This window comes from Eutrema salsugineum, unplaced genomic scaffold (genome assembly GCF_000478725.1).
Source record: "Eutrema salsugineum unplaced genomic scaffold, Eutsalg1_0 scaffold_5, whole genome shotgun sequence".
In the NCBI taxonomy this organism is placed as follows: domain Eukaryota; kingdom Viridiplantae; phylum Streptophyta; class Magnoliopsida; order Brassicales; family Brassicaceae; genus Eutrema; species Eutrema salsugineum.
In genome coordinates this window covers 15230291-15251973 of record NW_006256612.1, presented here as the reverse complement: position 1 = coordinate 15251973, position 21683 = coordinate 15230291, and the positions used below count along the sequence as shown (strand labels likewise).

The window sequence follows — 21683 nt, the reverse complement described above, 5'->3', positions numbered from 1 at the left end:
CCAAGCGCAATCTGATCCATATATCTAAGAAAATTATTTTATTTTTCCAAATTATATTGCATACCTCTACCATATATACATACAAAGGAGAAATATAATTCGTCATAAAACTGGTTTAACACTATCAAGGTTTATTGGTTAAGTTCTATTTTAGGTCATTCGTCTTGACCGGTTTAGGGGAAGGCGAATAAATGCGAAATCGGTTCATATCAGTCAACTTAGTCAACAAAATGGATCACGGAACCTTTCGCCGTTATCGTTTCTGTTAGATATATATATATAGTTTGATATATATATATATATATATATTCGTTAACGGCCCGACTATAAAACTATAAAAGTTTCCTTTTCTTTGAAACATATGGTTTCCCTCTTCTCTCTTGGAGAGTTTGGTTCAGCGAGCTTCGCCATTGTCTCGAATCAGAGAACAATTTTTTAGCTACTCAAGTTTCCAGGTAAGCGAACTCAATGTATGCTCTGATTTCAAGCTTCGGATGCTGATCTTGGTGATTGAATCAAATATTTCAGTTCTCAATCTGTTTTTTTTGTTCTTCTGTTTTTGTTCTTCAATCGCTATCGATTTTTCTTTCTTCATGCCGTGATGATGCATGTTAAAACGTTGAATCTTGGATAGAGATTGTGTGATATCATCTTCGTCGTCCATCAATTTTGGCGGGAGTTGTTCTTGCGAGACTTGATTCTTGTTTGTACGTGATGGTGTCTGTTCCAGTTTTCAATTTTGGCGGGATTTGTTCTTGCGAGACTTGATTCTTGTTTGTACGTGATGATTTCCATTTTTGGCCGGAAATGTTAGAAGTCTTTGCGTTATCTTTCACGAGTCTAAGTGTGGAGATGTGATTATGTTGCAACAGAGATTTACGCCAAAGATCAGCAATGGAAAACGAAGTAACCTCCCCTCTCCTTGGTGGCTCACCGGAAAATCAACCGGAAAATCAAGCAAACACCGTTAATGACAGTGACATTGTTCCCGAAGTCTCAACGGAAATTGGTTCAGAGGAAACGGAAATCCTCACAAAGGTGACAAAATCGTCCACGGCCGAAGGGAGCGCCGCCGGAAATGTCTCTGACAGTATCGAAGAAGCCTCCGCCGATGACTCTCTCCTCCAAACCCCAAATGAAGCCGACGACTCTCTCACCGGGGGAATCCCCGCCACTGGCTTCACCGGAGTGAAATTGATGATAATACTCTCTTGTCACTTCCTAGTGGGAGTTGTCATGTACTGGGTCTTAGAAGACCAATATTCTGGGACAAAGACACACCCGCTCGTAGATGCAATGTATTACTACGTTGTGACAATCACCACCGTGGGTTATGGCGACATTGTGCCGTCAACTGTGGCGACGAAGATTGTTACCGTCATCATGGCACTAAGCGGCGTTGTATGCTTGGATGTATTCCTCGGTTTTACTGTGAGTGCCCTAGTCAATTATCAGGAAAAGATGACGGGAGGAACTCGCTTTACTAATCTCGTTGCATCAGTGTTCTGCGTCTTCTTCTGTATAACCCTAGGTTCCTCATTTCTATATGCTTTTGAGGGTCTCGGATTCTGGGATTCGGTCTACTTGTCTGTCGTGTCGGCCACAACAGTTGGCTATAGAGACGTGTTCTTCACAACTCTTGTAGGTAGATTGTTCGGATTCTTCTGGATACCCACAACGACAATAGCTATGGCCGCGTTAGTTTCCCGGTTGGAAGAGATAAGGATGGAAACTGTCCCGCCGCGGACTGATGAGATGAAGATGCTTTCGACTGATGAGATTGAGATGTTTGTGACGACATTCTTGAAAGAAACCGGCAAGCTCGACGATGAAGATATGGAGCGATTCCACAAGAAGTTCCAGGATCTACGTTTGATGACCAACTCGGCTTGAACAGCTCAACCATTAACTTTCCAGGTAAAGATCTTCACTAGTTTTTTATTCCAAACGAGTTTTGCAATATTTCCCAACTTTCTTTAGCATTAGTAAATCATTGAATAAGTCTGAACTGATTTATATCCACGGAACTGAAAATATGCTGAAACCTCAAAGTGCTATTGAGTTGAATCTGAAACTCATGTTTTCTTCAGCTGTCCATTCTGATTTTGGTTTCAAAATCCATGTAGTTCGTATAGGAAGCTCTCAACCTGCATCCTCGTCAATTCCCACTTATATTAGCCATCATTTAGAATTTCGTAAACCATAGTTTTCTGCATATAGCAAGAGTTTCTATTTTTGCACAGCAACAAGTTGTGTTTCCATCTGCTCTCCTGAATTACCTCTGCTACTATTTCTTGAAAATAGCAAATCCTATTTGTATAGAACATCCTTGCTCTCTCTATCTCTCTCTCTCAATGAGAACAAACATACGTTTATGCTTATCTAATTCTTGGAGGTAGTCGTCTCAGATTTGGTCCACGTAACTTCCTTTTCTTGTTAGCACCTTGAATACTGAAAATTGTAATTTTTGTCCTTCTGCAGGCGTCTATGCTCCTTGCAAAATGCTTCTTTTCAACTCTTCTGTACATGAAGCCCATTGCTTCCACATTCTCACCCTCGCTGGTTCAAATTCAGTCAACCAGTTCTTACACAGATAATGTAGAATATACCAACTCTTTGCTCTCAAATTTTTCTTAGTTTTTTAACTGCAACAAGCTTCTACTTGATTCAGTCCTCTCCCTGTCTGAAGCTCTTCTGTACATGAAGCCCATTGCTTCCACATTCTCACCCTAAATTCAGTCAACCAGTTCTTACACAGATGATGTAGAATATACCAACTCTTTGCTCTCAAATTTTCTTAGTTTTGTAACTGCAACAAGCTTCTACTTGATTCAGTCTTCTCCCTGTCTGAATTAACCCTTGAATAAAAAAGAATGCTTATCAGATGAACCAACTTTCCCCCTGCCTGATTTAACCCATCTTGTTTGTGATTCTTCCCATTAAGCAACCACCTTTCTCCGCCTGCTTTAGTGACACACAAAATCAATATCCAAAAGATTGCGGAATCATCACATCATTTGATAAAAATTAGCATCTAACGTTTTTAGAGGGCCAGTTTCAGTATTGCAAGCCGATATCATATCAGAGGAATACAAAGGCCCAAAAATTAGAATGAGCAGTAAACAAATTAAAGGATCATCGAACTCCGAGATGATGTCGCCGTTGACAAGACTGGAAATTCATCAAAGATGACACAACCGCAGACGGAACCGGAGAAGAAGCCCTTGTCGAATTTTGCACAACGATTATAATTCAATCTGGAATCACAGAGACCAAGAACAGTGGTGATTTTAGGGATTTAAGCGAAGAAGAAGACTAGGCAGAGGCAATATATTATAAACCCAGCTGGTTAACACATGGTTTAATGTCTTATTAAACCAAACCAGCTTGAAGGGTTAAAATCAAACCATCTTTGGCAACGATTAATGAACCAATTTTGACTCTTCTTCATCAAGATACCCCATTTTTTTTTTCTCTCCAAATTCGTAAATTTAAGTCAGTTTCACTTTCATCTTTGAGAGAGAAAGAGTTTCATAGTTCTTTCTATTGTATATATCCAATCAACTCGGATCTGGATTCCGATTTTTCGGATGTTGGTTCCGACTAAGTTCGGATCTGTTGTGTGTTTAATTTTTCTTTTTCTTGTTCTCTTTCTCTTTAGTGTTCGCCCTTTTGCATGTTTTAAATCAATTTTCCAGTTTCGATTGGGAGGTTGATAAATTCCGGGAGTTGGGCGGATCGTTGTTTCATCGAATGCCTGATTATAGAGGACAGTTTATCCTTGGATGAATTATAATAATCGGAGTTTCTCGCCGTCTTTGGTGGTCCTCGGAAGAATATATCGGCTCTTGCTCATCTGAATTTTATCTTCCACGATGGATTCATCTAGATCCAGTCAGTTGATCATCAAAAAATGTTTTTTTTCCTTTTTCTAATTTAGACAATTTGTGTGTGTTTCTTGTTGCAAGACAAACATATCTATTGGTTTTGGATTGTTGAAAAGTTTGGTGTTGGAAACAGGGAATGTTTTCCTTTGATATGTTATTCTTAATCCTTTCACTTATTATCATGTGGTTGTGGTGTTGACGAAGGTTGTGTTACGCATCTTTGTTGTACACATTACGAAACATCTTACTTTTCCATTATGATATCTAAAACACGGCATGGCTTTGAATGAAATGGTGAACTTGATGATTCCTATCAAGCTGTATCCTTGACCAAGAAGCTATAGAGTAGTGAGTTTTCTCTTTCGGTATATTTGTATTTCTGTATCTTGTATGGAAGCAGAGATTGAAAATTGTTCCCTTCTCGTTTTTTTTTTATTTTTCTGTCCAATTCGAAATTTTAAACATGACACAAAACTGTTCATGCACAAAATCTGTTAATAAACACAAACATCATTAGCATCATTTTCATATAAAATAATATATAAGATAATATAGCGTAATTTAGCACCATATATAGCATTGAACTTGGGAAAGCATGTTTATGATAATCGATTTAACAGTCGGTCATTCTTCTTCACCACTGATCACTAAAATAAATTGTTTTGGATTACAACTCAAATATAATTATCCAATATAACATTCGCACGTAAATATTAGAAAAGACTGTCCACCTTTATGCCTTTGCTTTAGTTTATTCACCGTTTGTGATTTCAGTAAATTTTTGACTTCTCCATACTCCGAGTAATATATCCCATGTATGTTAAGCCCTCCGGAGAAAAATACTAGACATGAAGTGTTTTTATTTTATTTGTCAATGAAAAATCCTCAAGCTATGATTATGTAAATCATAGTTCAGTGCTTTGAGATTGAGAAGCAAGAGATAAAGAACCTCTTTATAAGAGAATCTATGAACTCAAACGAAGAAAATATAGCAGCAGCAGCAGCAAATTTGATCTTCTGCTTCTCCAATTCAACTTTGAGATCCGACAAAGCCAATTCCACATTGTTGACCCGTTCCTCGAGCTGTTGGACCCGAGATCCATCAGAAAGTGCTCTCTCCCTCTCCAAGGAAACCTCCTCAAGCTTTGACTTCAACCAGTCGAGCTTGAAGCCTGCTGCCGACAGCTCAGTCAATTCGCTTTGAGCATTGCTTAGTTCAGTCATAGATAGCATCTGTGGAGACTTGCTCAGTGTATTGACGAGGCCGAGGAGGAGATTCGTGTATGCCCCTCGGTTCTTTGGTATGACAGCATTTGCAAAGCCTGGGTGCTCTTTGAATATCTTGTTCACTGAAGCAGACTGCCAATAATTCAAGGGAAAAAAAGAAAGAAGACAGAGGATATTATTATGCAAACCAGATCCAAAATCCAGACTCTATTTTGTTTTCTGGTGGTTATTAATGGGATTTAAAGACTCATTATACTTACTTGGGAAGCAATGATCTGGAAACCATTGAAATCTAACATTTCATTTGCAGTTGACTTTCCTTGATGAACAACTTCAACTACTTTGATGTATACTTGAATGATTAGTTTGTTCTTCTCCAGAAACCCTTGTTCCTGTAGCTTGGCAAGAGTCAAATTCGTTCTGAAACCCCAGCCTGGGTCCTCAGCGCAGAACAAGCTGCATATGTTTTGGCCTGTAAAATAAACAAACAAAAGTAGAGATATCAACATTTCATCTTTCAGTACTTGGAACATATTCAAGTTCATTACCATACCAGGTGACCTGTAGAGATGTTTGCCGGATTGATTCAACAAATATAAACGAAAGTGAGCTCTCCTTTTCCATCCAGGGCTCAATGACTTCCAATTCGCATCGTGCAAGAACATAGACAAGTCATGATTACCATCGTGTCCCTTGGGAAAAAACATAACACACCTAAGAGAAAATCAAAATATTAGACAAGAACTCGCCCGCCAAAGAGAGCAAATGATCTGAATTTAGTTTCAAATGTATTTGATTTATACCACTTGCAGCCGCCGCTTGAGAAGGGATCCGATGTCATCACACCCTTCCTTTCGGAGAAGTTGTCAATCTCCCAAGTCAAAGCCTTGTCCATCTGCTTAAAACACACAATTGTTTTACCTCATTTCTGCATCATCATTACAGACAATCTTCTATTACAAAGCAATCATGTTTATATCACACGCATAAAACTCATCTTCCCCTTCCTCCGCGAATCCCCTCCCCTCCGGTCTAATAATCATCATCGGAACTTTGATTTTCTGTGAATAAATAATTTTATACCCAACAAGAAAAACCTAATTCAATCTAAAAAAAAACAAAAAGGCAAATCCGAGTTTAATCCGACTCAACAATTTGGATCCACACAACAACAACAACAACAACAACAACAAGAAATTTAAAAATCACCGGAGAGAGCTCGGAGGAAGCAGCAGCCATAACGACGGAATCACCGGTGGCGAGGGATTCCTTTGCTCCAGATTTGGGTGTAAAAGCTGGTAATAAATTACGTCTATTTACTGATAAGAATTAAAAAGTGAAAATAAAAACTATTTAAAAAGGAGTTGGAAACCCACAAAAAGAAAGAGCAAATTGAAAAGGAATACGTATTAATAATGGAACCATTCAACCGGACCAATGGATCGGCTTTTACTCCGGTTAAACAAACTCAATTACCTCGATCTCACAGTTAACCGAAATAATCCCGCGATCATGGGAATCGCTTTTGATTGCGAGGTAGCTATAAATGGAGCTTTACATGTTTTCTAAATTCAATCAAATGATAAAATTGGCCCAAATAAATTGATGAATCTACCGGCCCCAAGCCCAAGTTTGATCTACTTTTTGTCGAGCTCGGCTGTGACTAAATATATAAAGTGTGTAAAAAAAATTAAAAAAAAATTCAACAAATGCCATTGCTTTCATGTGATGAGGGCGTGATATTCTTGTACCGATTTCGAGAAAAAAAAATGTATAACAGGCTCAATTATTGAATGAGTGGTTCAATCTGCATTTTTTTCCATTTTTTATTCGTTAAAATATTTTTAGAAATTATTGTATTGGTATTATTAATTATGCAACAAGCCAATAACTCGCTAACACCGTCTGTCTGCCACTCTTTTCTACGTTTTGGCAATATATAATATCAAAAGATCAGATGAAAAATAATAGAAATAAATAAAAGAAAGAAGAGAAAATGTTGTGAAAACAGAAGAAAAAGAAGAAGAAAAATACTAAAACCATTATCACATTCTGTGTCATCTGAGTTTATCAAGAAGGATTTCTGGGGCCCTCAGTTACCTTTACTCACATGGAAAGATCAAGTATTTCAATCATCTTTTAATTTTTCATCTCAAATTTGAAACCGTTACGTAAGTGGGAAAGAACAAACATGTATATAAATCATATAGAGGGGTATTGAACAGAATATTTTTTAAAAATTTGAGTTTTAATGAGTTTTTAGTATTTCAATAAGAGTTGGTGAAAAACATTAAAAAAAAAAATCATCAATCTACCACCATATAGCTATTACTATTGACTAGTATAGTTTTATAACTTCAAACTAGCTACAATTTGATGATCTTGATATAGTAAAAATGATAGGACCACACAATTTAATGAAATAAATCTAGACATTATACTTGTTCAAAAAAAAAATATCTAGACATTATATAAAACATGTAGCTTTGAAAATCAGAATGGTATGAAACAATTAATAAAACAAAGAAAGGAGAAAAGAACATCAATTACTTTACATAAAATAAAATCAGATCCACATACATAATGAAAAGAGACGCAAGATCCATTTCCATATGTAATCCAAAATACTGAAACTGAAAACTAGATTGGACTGTATATACATCATCTACCACACACACTGACAGACAAAAAAAAAAAAAAAGAGGATAAGGAAGTTTATATGGAGGAGACGAAATACTGAATGTACGTACAACAGGTACACGTACACGGGACGGACGCGGAACAGAAAATAATGTTTTGCCGTTAAGTGGCCCGTGGGACCCAGATGCCGCGCGTGAATCCCACGCTCCCTATGATATCTCTCGCTCGTCCGCTTTCTCTCGCTCGCCTTATATTCTCTCTCATTCAGCCACTAGAATAAACAGAGAGAATCTCTCGCTCGTTGAGATTTGCCGCCGATCGAGCCCGTTAAACGTCGATTGGATTTTTGTAATATTCATATATAATCATCGACGGTGATCTTTATCGTCTAGAAAGAAGAAGAAGAATGAGTGGGAGCAGAAAGAGGACGACGCCGGCGAGTAGCAGGACGCGAGTGGGGAACTACGAGATGGGAAGAACCCTAGGCGAAGGAAGCTTCGCTAAGGTTAAATACGCAAGGAACACCGTCACCGGAGATCTAGCCGCTATCAAGATCCTCGACCGAGATAAGGTTCTCCGCCACAAAATGGTCGAACAGGTTCGTATTTCCGAATTTTTTTTTTTTAAGTTTTAATCTATTATTACAATTGTTTGATTAGGGACCCACTTGTCCGAGGTTTGATTTAAGGTTAATGATTACTTTAAACTTTAAATAATGGATTAAGGAGTATGAATATATATTTATTTATTTTTTAAAAAATTAAGATTCCAGTAATCACGGATTAGAATGTATATGAATGTTCCGTATATTCGGATTTGAAGATCCTGGAATCTGTCATCTATACTATGCTGATCCTAGGACGGATTTAATCATGACAACGATGACATGGATATTGGTTCGAATCTGAGGAAAACTTAGTTTTGTAGACATTTTGATTACAAGTCAAAAGCAAGATATTGAAGATGCTCTGAGCATGCGTTATGTTTTTTAATTTTTTATTGTTCTGTGCAGCTTAAAAGAGAAATATCGACAATGAAACTGATTAAACATCCAAATGTGGTTGAAATCATCGAGGTATATACGAAGCTAATGGATTTTTAATTTTCAGCCTTAAAAAAATTCTAATCAGCTTTGAATTGCGTGTAAAAAATAAAATAACTTGGTGTATATACAGGTTATGGCGAGCAAAACAAAGATCTATATCGTTCTTGAGCTTGTCAATGGAGGTGAACTCTTTGATAAAATCGTAAGAAACCTCCTATCCATACTCTGTTACTCTTACCTACGCTTTGACCCTCTTTGCTCTTTGTAGCTGAATGAATCTTCACGTTTTTTAATAATGTTTTTCTTTTAAATTAACATATGTCTTGAGCTTGTTAATGGAGGTGAACTCATTGATATGATCGTGAGAGTACTAGTCCATAAGATTTTTTTTTTTTTTTTTTGTCAGTACATAAGGTCCGAGTCAAAGACATAACTTAAAGTTTCTACCATTCTCTGTTTTCATCTGTTCTTACTAATGTCATTCTTGAATATATATAGGCACAACAAGGGAGACTTAAGGAGGATGAAGCTCGGAGATATTTTCAGCAGCTCATCAATGGCGTTGATTACTGCCACAGCCGAGGGGTCTACCACAGAGATCTCAAGGTCTTTTTTTTCTTTCTTTTCTTGTTGGGCTCTTCTTATTTCCTGCTATATGATGTTCTCATCATGTCCAAGTTTGTCAACCAATATGTTGCTTGTTTCAGCCTGAGAATCTTATCCTTGATGCAAATGGGGTTTTAAAAGTTTCTGATTTTGGGTTAAGCGCCTTCTCACGACAAGTTCGGGTAAGTCGTTTGATTTATCAATTGGATAGCATGGCAAACTTGGCAATTAATTTCTAAAATGGCAGCATCTCAGTTTGTTTTTTTTTAATTTCCCCGTCACACATATTGATTGTTGTGAGCACCATTCTATTTGATGCAGGAAGATGGTTTGCTTCACACAGCTTGTGGAACGCCCAACTACGTTGCTCCTGAGGTAGATACTAAGTTTCAACGAAAAATAAGATTTTGAGAATTTCAAGAACTGCTAATCCGTTTTTTAAATTAAAAAAAAAAAAAAAAAACGAAAAGAAGATGTAGCAAATGAGATAGAATCTTATATTTATGATGTATATCAAATACATGACTCTAGTTTCTACTGCCTCTTACTATTTGGTGGGCAGGTTCTCTCGGACAAAGGCTATGACGGTGCAGCAGCAGATGTCTGGTCCTGTGGTGTTATTCTATTTGTGCTCATGGCTGGTTACTTGCCTTTTGATGAGCCAAATCTCATGACTTTATACAAACGTGTACGTATAAATAAATATAAAAAAATTCTCTTCTTCTTCTGCTGGTTAGTAACATGACATTATACAAACGTGTACTTTTCGAATCTCATATCTGGTGCTCAAAAAATAATTCAGATATGCAAGGCTGAGTTCAGCTGCCCACCATGGTTCTCTCCAGGTGCCAAGAGTGTCATTAAGCGTATTCTTGATCCGAGTCCTATAACCGTAAGTGCCTACTTAGTTGTTATTTTTTTAACATGAAACCCTGCAAACTGAAGATCCAAATGCTCTAAACTACAAAAAAAAAAAAAAAAAAAAAAAATGGTCTAAACTGTTCAAGAGCTTAACAAACATGGGTTTCCCCAACTGCAGAGAATAAGTATTGCAGAGTTACTAGAAGATGAATGGTTCAAGCAAGGGTACAAGCCGCCATCGTTTGAGCAAGATGATGAAGACATTAACATTGATGATGTTGATGCTGCTTTCAGTAACTCCAAGGTAAAAACTAAAAACCGCCATTTCCCAACCTTTCCCACATCTTGATCTGATTCTATTTACTAACTACTATACTCTTTTGTGTTGCTCCTGCTATAGGAATGTCTGGTAACAGAGAAGAAGGAGAAACCGGAATCCATGAACGCTTTCGAACTTATCTCTAGTTCAAGAGAGTTCAGCCTTGAAAACTTGTTCGAGAAACAAGCAGTAAGGAGCCTTTTTTTTCTACTTATAGATTTGTGGATTATTTGTTTCGATTGTATAGAATCAAGCATAGGTTTGTCTAATTGTTTTGGTTGTGGCAATTGCAGCAACTTGTGAAGAAAGAGACGCGGTTTACCTCCCAACGATCTGCGAGTGAAATAATGTCGAAAATGGAAGAAACCGCAAAGCCATTAGGCTTCAATGTCCGTAAAGACAAGTACAAGGTTTGTTCAGTCTTCTTGATTTTGTCTGTGGCTAGTCAAGTAATGTCTTTGTGGCCTCATTAAAGATAAAATCGCAGATAAAAATGAAAGGAGACAAAAGTGGTCGTAAAGGTCAGCTCTCCGTAGCTACAGAGGTAACAAACTAATACAATAGAGGATGATAATTTGCCGGCTAAGTTCGGTTTTCAGATTTATTATATCAATACCGGTATACAATTATTTTGGTTTGGTTATCGGTTTAACAGGTGTTTGAAGTGGCACCATCGTTGCATGTGGTAGAGCTTAGGAAAACCGGCGGCGACACCCTTGAGTTTCACAAGGTATGTTTTCGGTTTAATCTTCATGAAACGGTTAGCATCTCAAATTGGTCTGTTCTTAATTAATTTGGGTTTATGTAAATTCTGTTTTTCAGTTCTACAAAAACTTCTCATCTGGATTGAAGGATGTAGTCTGGAATACTGATGGAGCCGCTGAAGAACATTAAGCTTAATAAGATATAACAAGTTGTTCTATTCAAAAACAAAATAAATAATAAAGGAACTAAAAAAAACAGAACTAAAGACTAAAATTGGAACTGTAAATTGAATAGCGAAATGTGGAGTGGGCAAAATAGAAAGATTGCTGACAACAAGCCAAACCTAGTACTTATTATATAGTATATAGTAGTGGGCTATAAAGGTAGATCCATACGTTACCACCACATTCCTCAAAACTCGTTTTGGCTCAACCTTGAGTCAAACCTAGTAGTAAGTCAAACAATTGAATTTGTCAAAACCTATAAATGAAGCCATCGTCTCGTCAAACTCGGGAGCTTCGCTAAACAAATGTCACTTTATGGCTATGGTTGGCAACGCTTTGGAATGACAGCTTGGAAAATACTACAAATGATAGAATAATTAAGAGAGGCAAAAAAAAAAAAAAAATTGGTAAAAAACCATAGCTATAGATAAAAGTTACAAATTAGCAACCAAATGAGGGCAAATCTAAAAGGTCGTGCTATGTTACTTCGTTAAATGGCTATCAGATGAAACTCGAAGGAAATAGCTATTGTTTGGCTGGCAAAGCAGACATGATAAACTTTTTTCTTTTACCAACGGATGATAAAAACTTTTGTGTCTAATTAGTTGCGATCTATATCCATAACTAATATAGTAATATGTGCTTTCTTGGTGAGAAATTTGTTGCGGATAAATAGTAATCAACTTTCACATCTTCTAGTATCTAAATACCAATAAATGATTAATATAAGTTGATTTAAGTCACCTGCAAACGTTCTAAGTGACAAAACAAAAAACTAAACTTTTGACAAATTTCATAAATTATTTTAGGTTTCGACTTGAACGTTTTCTGAGCAATTATAAAATAAGAGAGAAGATAGAACCATTAATCGTGGTATTGTATTGGATTTACGTATAATTAATACAATTATCGATTTAAATGGTTATTAAATACTGTTCCATTTACTTTGATTGTTAATTAGAAATGACTTGTTAAAGTTTTTAAATTAATTAATCACTCGGTATTTTGAAGCGGACTGCTAGTACAGTGCATATTATACTGCCAAAATCAACCCTGTTTCGCTTGTTTTACGTATACTAAATCGTTCATAATGTTGCAACCATTTAAATTGTTATATAAATATATATACATTTATACATACATTACATTGATGACGGACTGGTTTCTAGTTAGCTGGTATTAAGCCGACCATCATTAATTGTTGGTTTATGGCTACACATGGGCACTAGACAACCATTTATTATCATCATTATCTCATTTATTTGACAAATTAACTTGGTTAATCCGTTAATGTTATAATAATTAATACTGATAATTATTAATTAAGTATGTGCTTTCTACTATACTCCCTCTGTTTTATTATAGTTGATTTTCTGAATATTTACACAAAGATTAAGAAAACTATAAATACTCAATTATTTATTGTTTATTTTTATTAATTAAGTTATTTTTATAACTGATTTTATTAATTATATTATTACTTTTTCTTTTCTAACTGTGCATTAATGGAATAAAGCAACATGCATTAATATTATTCATTCAATTTAAAAAAGAAACATACATTTATTAGATGTAGGAAATCAAATATTATGAAACAAAAAAAAAACTTAGAAAATCAACTATAATAAAACAGAAGGAGGGAATAGTATTTAGCAATCAAATTGGCTCTTATTACGTCATAAAGTTTGACGTCAATTACAGAATTACGACTTGATAAATTTAGCTGTGTACTGATGATTCTGTTTACATATATGTTCACTATACATGCATTGACATAAACCTAAATTTATCAATTTTTAGCATATGGTGCAATGGATCATCTTAAACTTCTAATATAGTTGGAGAGTTGGTAGGTCTTGTGGACTCTCGTCTCTCGAGTCGACACATGTGTTTCATGTGGTAATCACAATTCATCAAAACGTCGACCTCGTTGGTTTTTTTTTTCTTTTTCTGTTATTTCCCAACCTGTAATAGTTACTGTCTTGATTTCTTTGTGATAATCGATATGTTGTGCTTGGAATATTCTTAAGAAGAAAGAGTATGTTCTTTAATTCTTAAAATAAAACTATGTAAGAATTGTAAAACAACATAAATAGACTTGTATTTCTTACGCTAACGAAAATGCTGTAAATTGATATGATTTCACCATAAGGCGCACGAAATTATACGGAATGTTTTTGTTTGCTTTTCGAACAGAAATGATTAACTAAGATTTGCACCATACCAAAAATAATTTTTTTTTAAAAAAGTATTTGCCTATTTACTACTAAAAGGAGAATTTGGTCAAGTTTAAGACTACCCCTCTGAGGTCCATTTTCCCATTTTACCCCCGATGTCCATTTTGGACACCTTGGCACCATCAATTTTATTAGAAAGACAGATCCAAAATGTTGATGGACAGATATTGTTCGATTTCTTATCACTTTAATATTTTCAGATACTAACATCCATAAAGCTAAATGAATTTCAAAACATCATGTTTAGCATTTTAAGTACAGGTAGTTGAAATTTAGAATAGCAAAAGAAATATTTTTGTTTCGAAATCTAATATTTGAAATTGTATTCAGAAATCGACGTCTTAGTGGATACAGCAAAAACTGAAATTGGTAATGACAACTGTATTGAAACATTTGATTTGGATGGGCATACAATGAAGAAGAAATGAGCTACTATTAAAAAGTAATATAATTCATTATCAATTTATCTTGGTCCATAATAAGAAGTTTGCATGCATCTGGAATACACAATTATATAAAAATAACAAATTTAAATATTTGCGGACACGCTTAATTTACCCTTTTCCCCCAAAAAAACAAACAAAAACAAAAAAAAAAAATTGGGGACACGCTTTCGTCTACCTTTGTTGTCGCCAATTGGGACAGGGAACGCTTCTCATGAATGAAAGAAACGTTTTTCAAACACATTTCCTTTGAATTTACAAGTTACTACAAACTATTTTATCAATCTATAGTATTTAATTGTTAACTTTTAAACTTTCCTTCACTCAATTTTGGGTAAACAATTTAGTTTGCTAATGAAGCAAGAAAAACATCATGGTTTTTTATCAAAAGAAAAAAAAAACATCATGGTTGTCTGAAAATATTTTTGATTAATAAGAAAAGATATAATAAACATGTCATATTTCGTCGTTGTGTCGTAGTGCTCTAGTTAACAAAGAAGACTAACATAAACAGAAAAATTAGGATGTCAAAATTTATGTGTGAAAAGAAGACATCTAAATTTATGATATATGTGTATTTCAGCTGGGTTTTGAAAGACTTTTTATGGAGATGTACTATTTATCATATGCATTTCGTGTGGACAAAAAGTGACAAATAATATGACTACTTAATTTAATATCAAGGTCCCATATAAGTAGTTGAGCTAATAATAGTAGTAGTATCTCGGAACCACCCACCATTAAATTCGAATATTATTCCATCTTTTTTTTTTGGGGGGTTAATTCAGTAGTATTATTTAATCTTATAATCGTTTCTCTTTCTTGCACTTAATAGCAACTCTATATATCTCTCCACATCCAGTTGCCCTAACTTCACCAAAATCCTCCAACTTCACCATTTTTAGAATTTTCGTTCCTCGTTTTTTCTCTCTTTCTATTTCTCCAAATTTCCCTAAAGATTCAATAAATTATACGCATTTTCTAATCGAGTTTGAAATATAGAGATGGAGAGAACAAACAGCATAGAGATGGATCAAGAGAGATTAACGGCGGAGATGGCGTTTCGAGATTCTTCATCGGCCGTTATAAGGATCCGGCGACGTTTGCCGGATTTATTAACGTCCGTTAAGCTCAAATACGTGAAGCTCGGACTTCACAACTCTTGTAACCTCACCACTATTCTCTTCTTCCTCATCATTCTTCCCTTAACCGGAACCGTGCTGGTTCAGCTAACCGGTCTAACGCTCGATACGCTCTCCGAGCTTTGGTCTAACCGGACGGTCCAACTCGACGGGGCGACAAGGCTCGCCTGCTCGGTTTTCCTCTGCTTCGTTTTGACTCTCTACGTAGCTAACCGGTCTAAACCGGTTTACCTAGTGGATTTCTCGTGCTACAAACCGGAAGACGAACGGAAAATGTCGGTTGATTCTTTCTTGAAGATGACGGAGGAAAATGGAGCGTTCTCCGATGACACGGTTCAGTTCCAGCAAAGAATCTCGAACCGAGCCGGTTTAGGAGACGAGACATATTTGCCACGTGGCATAACCTCAACACCCCCGAAGCTAAATATGTCCGAGGCACGTGCCGAAGCGGAAGCCGTTATGTTCGGAGCCCTAGATTCCCTCTTCGAAAAAACCGGAATTAGACCGGCCGAAGTCGGAATCTTAATCGTAAACTGCAGTTTATTCAATCCGACGCCGTCTTTATCGGCAATGATCGTGAACCACTACAAGATGAGAGAAGACATTAAAAGCTACAATCTAGGAGGAATGGGCTGCTCCGCCGGATTAATCTCGATCGATCTAGCCAACAATCTCCTCAAAGCAAACCCTAATTCTTACGCTGTCGTGGTCAGCACGGAAAACATAACCCTAAACTGGTACTTCGGCAACGACCGGTCAATGCTCCTCTGCAACTGCATCTTCCGAATGGGCGGCGCAGCCATTCTCCTCTCTAACCGCCGACAAGACCGGTCAAACTCAAAGTACGAGCTAGTCAACGTCGTACGGACACACAAAGGATCAGACGACAAAAACTACAATTGCGTGTACCAGAAGGAAGACGAAAGAGGAACCATCGGTGTCTCTTTAGCTCGGGAGCTTATGTCCGTCGCCGGAGACGCTTTGAAAACAAACATCACGACGTTAGGACCGATGGTTCTTCCATTGTCGGAACAGTTAATGTTCTTGATTTCTTTGGTGAAAAGGAAGTTGATTAAACTCAAAGTGAAACCGTATATTCCGGATTTCAAGCTAGCTTTCGAGCATTTCTGTATACACGCAGGCGGTAGAGCGGTTCTTGACGAGGTGCAGAAGAATCTTGATCTTAAAGATTGGCATATGGAACCTTCTAGAATGACTTTGCACCGGTTTGGTAACACTTCGAGTAGCTCATTGTGGTATGAGATGGCTTATACCGAAGCTAAGGGCCGCGTTAAAGCTGGTGACCGACTTTGGCAGATTGCGTTTGGATCTGGTTTCAAGTGTAATAGTGCGGTTTGGAAAGCGTTACGAGCGGTTTCAACGGAGGAGATGACAGGTAATGCATGGGCTGGTTCGATTGAGAATTATCCGGTTAAGATTGTGCAATAATTTGGTTTAAACCGGATATGTGGAGTACAGTGGTTGGTTTGCTTATGTAATTGAATTTTTTTTTTTTTTTTATGTAAGTTGTCAAATGAAGATTATAATTTAATTAATTTATGGATGTGTGTTTGGTATACGTTAGTTGATTATTGATACTTTTTGGTAAACCAGAAAATTGAAAATTTGTCGAAAGTCAAACAGAGATGTGTATCTTCGTGATCCACTATGACCGCGTTCACACCCATAGAGTTAACTTGCATAATCGCACAAAATTTTAACTACTACTCTCTCTCTTTTTTTTTTTTTGGGTGAAGTTGTGGTTCTGATCATATTCAATAAACAATTTGGGTAAATTATTGACCAACCATATTTTCGTTCTATTCTGCAGACTATTGTATTTGAAAAATTTCTATGATTATAAATCATTCTATGACGTTGATTTTCGACCACATAGATATAATGTATATTCTTCTTCTAAATTTGTAAAAGTAACGAATAGAGTCAATAAGAGAATCTAAGTCTTGGTCCACTACAAAATAGTCTTGGTCCTTCAAAGTCTCTGATCTATAATAATAAGTTAGGAAGGTCGGCACCTTCTGAATGAACCGTTAGTCCAGTCAACAACTCTTCTTGGTCGAGGTCGTTGAACCATCATCTCCATATTTGGTTGCTGCCTACATATACCAACGAAAAAGCAAAAAACATATATATTTTGTTTCTAACAAAAAACCCATGTCAGATTTTTCACCTCGCTGAATAGTTAGAATTAAAACATGGCTGAATATATAGATGGACTTACACAGCACTGGGAAGGAGTATACGGATCATTCTCATTGGCCCTTTTTGAAGTCTTACATACAAGCATTTAAATCCCAGAAGTTCAAAGCTAGGCCCATTAATGTTCTTTCGTACTCTGTTGTTTTCGTAAAGGCCCATTTAAGATATGGGCCATACAGCATCTAACTACATGCCGTTTCCGAATTTCCCCCTTTTCCAAAAACAATGATTTTGGTTATGGACATTGGATAGAATTCGAGTTACAAAATGATAGAAACTCGAAAGGAAAATAAGATCGTATATTAAAATAGATAGTTATACGGAATCGTGTGTAAACGTCAAATGACAAGACTTGTGATGTTGGGAATCATGTCACATGGGTGGTGTCCTCTGCTCGTGCTTCAGATTGCAAAGTTGCAGCTTTTTCTTCTCTTTTAGCTCATTCTTAAAAGATTTTAGAGCCTCACTTTTGCATCAAAATCATCAAAAAAACGCAATTCGGGGGGCCATTCAAACCTTTTTTTTTTTAATCCAAAAAGTATTTAGGAAACAAAATATTTGTGTATGTCACATTTTTTTTCTCTTTAAATTATGTGATTAGTTATTTAAAATAGCTTGATAAAGCCAACATATTCATATTGCAGTCTTGGAGAATGGTAGAATGCAAACAATTATTATCTTAAAACTCCTCTAACTTCAATATATTTTACCCTACAAATAATGTTTGATAAAATCTATTTTTCTTTAAAACATTGCATGATTTTAAGAAGTTACAGAACAAGTGGTTAATATTTTTTCCTTTCCAAACAGAACATAACCTCAACGAGTCAAATTCAATAGTCAAAAGTCACATTTTTCTTCTTCTTCTTTCTTCTTCAGCATATAAAATAAAATGGAAAACGCTTTTTTTCGTGGAGGACTGTGACCGCTGTTGAATCACGGACAATCATCTAAGCCAATTTCTAAAGTCACTGGTAGAAGCTGGAGAGATGTCAACACCAATAGACTCAGTGCAACACGAAGAGTAATTCGATTGCTGCTCCAACAATCCACCAAAATGTGAACCAGCCACACTCTTAAAGCTTGGACTCCTCAAGCTACTATTATTGTCTTCATACTCTGGTTGCGGCGGCACTGGAAACGAGAGCCGTTTCTTAACCAAACCCACACGGTCCCTCTCTGGTGTCGAAGGCCGTTGCCTTGGTGCGCTCTGCGACCGAATCCTCGCCTTAGCCGACTCTGTATTCGCCATATAATTAGGCAACAGTGTTGCGTTATTGACCATTGTGGTACTAATGCTACAACCACTCCTAGCAGTGAAGCTATAATTAGATCTCAAGCTAGGTGTGTTTGATGTATAGCTATAAGCTGTTCGGTCACGATCTTCCCTCGGGTCTCTTTGGCACCGCGGACTAGCTGACCGGATATGGATTGGTCTAGACTTAGCCGGAGATGGAGTGGCTGAGAAATGATTGCGGGATTGGTAATGGTGGCTGGTTCTTGATGGTGAACTAGGTCTTTGGCTATGTCTTGATGGTGAACTAGGTCTTTGGCTACGGCTGGGGCTTCCGATGCTTGTTCTTGAGTAAGGTTGAGAAGTGTCGATTTCCACGGTTTTAACCGAAACCCTTTGGTCAACAGAAGCTCTACTAATAGCTCGTTTATCCCACGGTCTGGTGGCCATCCACCGGTCAAGCCATTTAGGTCTTTCCTCCTCAACTTCAGTCTCGTGGTCTCCTCCCGCAGATTGGTTACCAGCCGTTCTCCACATCTGTCCATTAAAATGGAAATAATCTCATCAAGAAGCTCAATATATATATATATATATATATATGCTAATGTATACTTGGGTTATACCTGTTGAGAGAAAGCTTGAGACAAATTAGTCTTCTCGTGTCTCAATGCTGTGTCTCGTCTCCGTTGCAGCATTGCTTTCACTTCGTCTATCGTGTGTGGTCGGTCATCCCAATCTTCTGCGACACTGCTTCCTTCTCTTGACTATAACAAAAAAAATGCAACCAAAAGACGTAAGCTACGCAAACACTAACGTTTAAATTAACAAATGAACTTGATATTTAAGGTTGTGGGGTAATTTGTACCAGTATTAAATAAATGTAAACGCCAACAAACAATTTTAGACCTTAACTAACATCATAGAACCTATCAAATGGACCATTTCCACGCCTAAATAAACAGAGTAGTTAACCATAAGGCCAAAACATGTCAAAATAAAAAAAAAAAACTTTAATTAATTTATGCTAAAGTTAAGGCAAGATCAAATTAGAAGTGTCGGTCGAAAATGTCTTAAGACTAACCATGGATTGTCGATCTGAAATGTCATGAAGATAACGTGATTCAAAACCAGTTTGAGAGTCGCTGAATGCGGATTTGCGGCTACCATCATGAGACAAGCGTTTACGTTGGTCAAGCACACGAGACTGGACTCGAACCAGAGCTTGCATACACCTTAAAGTCATTTTGGCTTGCTTCCTCACATTGTGACCCCTCACTAATGCTTGCAGCTTCACTAATCCTTTTAATGCTCTTAATGCTCTTTTTGCCTTTATTAATTTCATTTACACAAACATAAACAACATACATATATATTTTTTGTTACAAAAAATCCCAATCTGTTACTGTTAATTCTTGTATAAACACCATATATAACACGTCTTTGTCACTATAAAGTTGTGTAGTACTTAAGTAGGTAAAACATAAATTAAAGAAAAGCATTAATTGCCTTACCAGATATCCTCTGAAAGAAGTTTGGATAACAACAGCAGCGTAATTCTCTCTTGCGTAATAAACCCTCCTTGGGAGTTTCTGTAAATTCCCCGGGGATGCTGACGTGGCGACGGAGACAACGGCGGACGGGGATTTCCCGGCGTACGATGGTGTCGTCGTAACCTTACTCGGTGCTCTCTCCGGGAAGGTTTTCGAGTTTGCGTTGTCTGATTCTTGCGGTGGCGGTGGAGAGCTACCGGAAGGCCTCACCGGAGATTCTTGAATCGCCGGTTTTCTGAATAACCACCGTCTCTTCTCTCTCTTCTGTAGAAAAACAGAGCAAAGCAGAAAATGAAAAAAACTCAACCTTTATTTCTTTATTCAAGAAATGGACAACAAGATCTACAAATAACAAACCTTCTCTTCGTCTTCTTCGGGTTCATTACCGTGAGGAGTATTTTGTTCCTTCTTGGTCGGAGATCGGAAAGCTCGCTTCACGGCGGTAAGCCAAGAAGAGCCATTCTTTTTACCCATGTGGTTTTGGTCGGAAAATCTCTCTTTAGCACATTATTATTACGACCATTGTCTTCGTCGTGTTTCGGTGTTCCTTGTCCTGTTTCTCGTAAAAGAGAGTTAGATTTTTGCAGAAATGAGGGGAGAGAGAGAGAGAGAGTGAAGAAAAGTACAGATAATCTTTTGGTTGCTTTGCTTGTGTAATAAAATTTGCTCTGGCCTCCTCTTTAACTACAACCACGACACCAATGACTGTATTTTTCTTTTCTTTTTCTCTTTCACTATTTTATCTTTCTTTTCGCAGAACTAGTATTATATTACAATTATTTTATTCTGTATGCATCGATATTAACATGCATATATTCGTTTTGGGTCCACGTCGATGTACCGTGCGCGACGATATACGTTTCTATATAGGGACTAGTGAGAGATATGGCGCGTTCATTTTAGCTCTATAAACTAAGATTACTTCATCATAACTTTTCGTATTTTTTGTGTGTGCAACTTATGGATACATTAGAGCATGCCTAAGACCATGTACATTATGAGAGGTTCATTAGAATAGAATATTAATATTTTTTTAGAATAAAATTGAAAATGTGATATTTTTTTGGTCCCCAAACCTTTCTCACTTTTTTGCCCAATCTCTTGCTGCCACCTCACAATGATACCATATCGTGAGGCTTGTCCTGAAGATACCATTTCATTAAAAATGCTTCATTTTTCTATATTTTAATTGAGTTTTACCTATGATTATGGGCTTGATACCCAACATGATACTCTGCTGTATATGCCCTAATAACAAGATTGTCAAGTGTCAAGGTTCATAAAGAAAAAAGATTGTCTTTATTATTTAAATCTGTGGAATGAATGGATGATCAATCAATCCA

The 21683-nt window shown here is 36.8% G+C and overlaps 5 protein-coding genes across 6 annotated transcripts; 3 read left to right on the top strand and 2 right to left on the bottom strand.

Moving 5' to 3' along the window:
* The first annotated feature begins 894 nt into the window (after positions 1-894).
* LOC18994648 (two-pore potassium channel 4) lies at positions 895-1893 on the top strand. Its single transcript, XM_006418329.1, has one exon. It carries the CDS (start codon positions 895-897, stop codon positions 1891-1893), a length of 999 nt encoding a protein of 332 aa, XP_006418392.1.
* Positions 1894-4730: 2837 nt separating this feature from the next.
* On the bottom strand, positions 4731-6554 carry LOC18994646 (MATH domain and coiled-coil domain-containing protein At2g42460). Of its 2 annotated transcripts, XM_006418326.2 has the most exons (6): positions 6521-6554; positions 6324-6409; positions 5918-6009; positions 5668-5828; positions 5375-5586; positions 4731-5246 (listed from the first exon to the last, which is right to left on the bottom strand). In XM_006418326.2, the coding sequence occupies exons 1-6, from the start codon at positions 6537-6539 to the stop codon at positions 4800-4802; spliced, it is 1017 nt and encodes a 338-aa protein (XP_006418389.2). In that variant the 5' UTR covers positions 6540-6554; the 3' UTR covers positions 4731-4799. The 2 variants fall into 2 exon arrangements, with proteins under 2 accessions (XP_006418389.2, XP_024008324.1); XM_024152556.1 differs by lacking the exon at positions 6521-6554 and having other exon boundaries at positions 5918-6042; positions 6324-6420.
* Positions 6555-7923: 1369 nt separating this feature from the next.
* LOC18994645 (CBL-interacting serine/threonine-protein kinase 9) lies at positions 7924-11623 on the top strand. Its single transcript, XM_006418323.2, has 14 exons — positions 7924-8352; positions 8767-8829; positions 8930-9001; positions 9298-9405; positions 9507-9587; positions 9727-9780; positions 9968-10093; positions 10208-10297; positions 10445-10570; positions 10667-10774; positions 10879-10995; positions 11073-11129; positions 11241-11315; positions 11408-11623. The coding sequence occupies exons 1-14, from the start codon at positions 8161-8163 to the stop codon at positions 11477-11479; spliced, it is 1341 nt and encodes a 446-aa protein (XP_006418386.1). The 5' UTR covers positions 7924-8160; the 3' UTR covers positions 11480-11623.
* A 3428-nt stretch (positions 11624-15051) lies between these two features.
* On the top strand, positions 15052-16946 carry LOC18994644 (3-ketoacyl-CoA synthase 1). Its single transcript, XM_006418322.2, has one exon. It carries the CDS (start codon positions 15199-15201, stop codon positions 16783-16785), a length of 1587 nt encoding a protein of 528 aa, XP_006418385.1. The 5' UTR covers positions 15052-15198; the 3' UTR covers positions 16786-16946.
* A 1353-nt stretch (positions 16947-18299) lies between these two features.
* LOC18994643 (protein IQ-DOMAIN 1) lies at positions 18300-20974 on the bottom strand. Its single transcript, XM_006418321.2, has 5 exons — positions 20698-20974; positions 20302-20604; positions 19872-20117; positions 19414-19554; positions 18300-19327 (listed from the first exon to the last, which is right to left on the bottom strand). The coding sequence occupies exons 1-5, from the start codon at positions 20812-20814 to the stop codon at positions 18503-18505; spliced, it is 1632 nt and encodes a 543-aa protein (XP_006418384.1). The 5' UTR covers positions 20815-20974; the 3' UTR covers positions 18300-18502.
* Positions 20975-21683: the final 709 nt, after the last annotated feature.

What these genes read in the sequence shown, in the direction of transcription:
- LOC18994648 (XM_006418329.1), top strand. Translation starts at nt 895, where the DNA reads ATGGAAAACGAAGTAACCTCCCCTCTCCTTGGTGGCTCACCGGAAAAT.
- LOC18994646 (XM_006418326.2), bottom strand. An exon ending in ACATCTCTACAGGTCACCTG is followed by an intron (nt 5,587 to 5,667) that starts GTATGGTAATGA and finishes TTTATTTTACAG; the next exon opens with GCCAAAACATATGCAGCTTG. An exon ending in TCCAGATCATTGCTTCCCAA is followed by an intron (nt 5,247 to 5,374) that starts GTAAGTATAATG and finishes AATTATTGGCAG; the next exon opens with TCTGCTTCAGTGAACAAGAT.
- LOC18994645 (XM_006418323.2), top strand. Translation starts at nt 8,161, where the DNA reads ATGAGTGGGAGCAGAAAGAGGACGACGCCGGCGAGTAGCAGGACGCGA. An exon ending in TCATGACTTTATACAAACGT is followed by an intron (nt 10,094 to 10,207) that starts GTACGTATAAAT and finishes AAAATAATTCAG; the next exon opens with ATATGCAAGGCTGAGTTCAG. An exon ending in ACTTGTTCGAGAAACAAGCA is followed by an intron (nt 10,775 to 10,878) that starts GTAAGGAGCCTT and finishes TGGCAATTGCAG; the next exon opens with CAACTTGTGAAGAAAGAGAC.
- LOC18994644 (XM_006418322.2), top strand. Translation starts at nt 15,199, where the DNA reads ATGGAGAGAACAAACAGCATAGAGATGGATCAAGAGAGATTAACGGCG.
- LOC18994643 (XM_006418321.2), bottom strand. Translation starts at nt 20,814, where the DNA reads ATGGGTAAAAAGAATGGCTCTTCTTGGCTTACCGCCGTGAAGCGAGCT. An exon ending in CCGAAGAAGACGAAGAGAAG is followed by an intron (nt 20,605 to 20,697) that starts GTTTGTTATTTG and finishes GTTTTTCTACAG; the next exon opens with AAGAGAGAGAAGAGACGGTG. An exon ending in CTTCTTTCAGAGGATATCTG is followed by an intron (nt 20,118 to 20,301) that starts GTAAGGCAATTA and finishes AAATTAATAAAG; the next exon opens with GCAAAAAGAGCATTAAGAGC.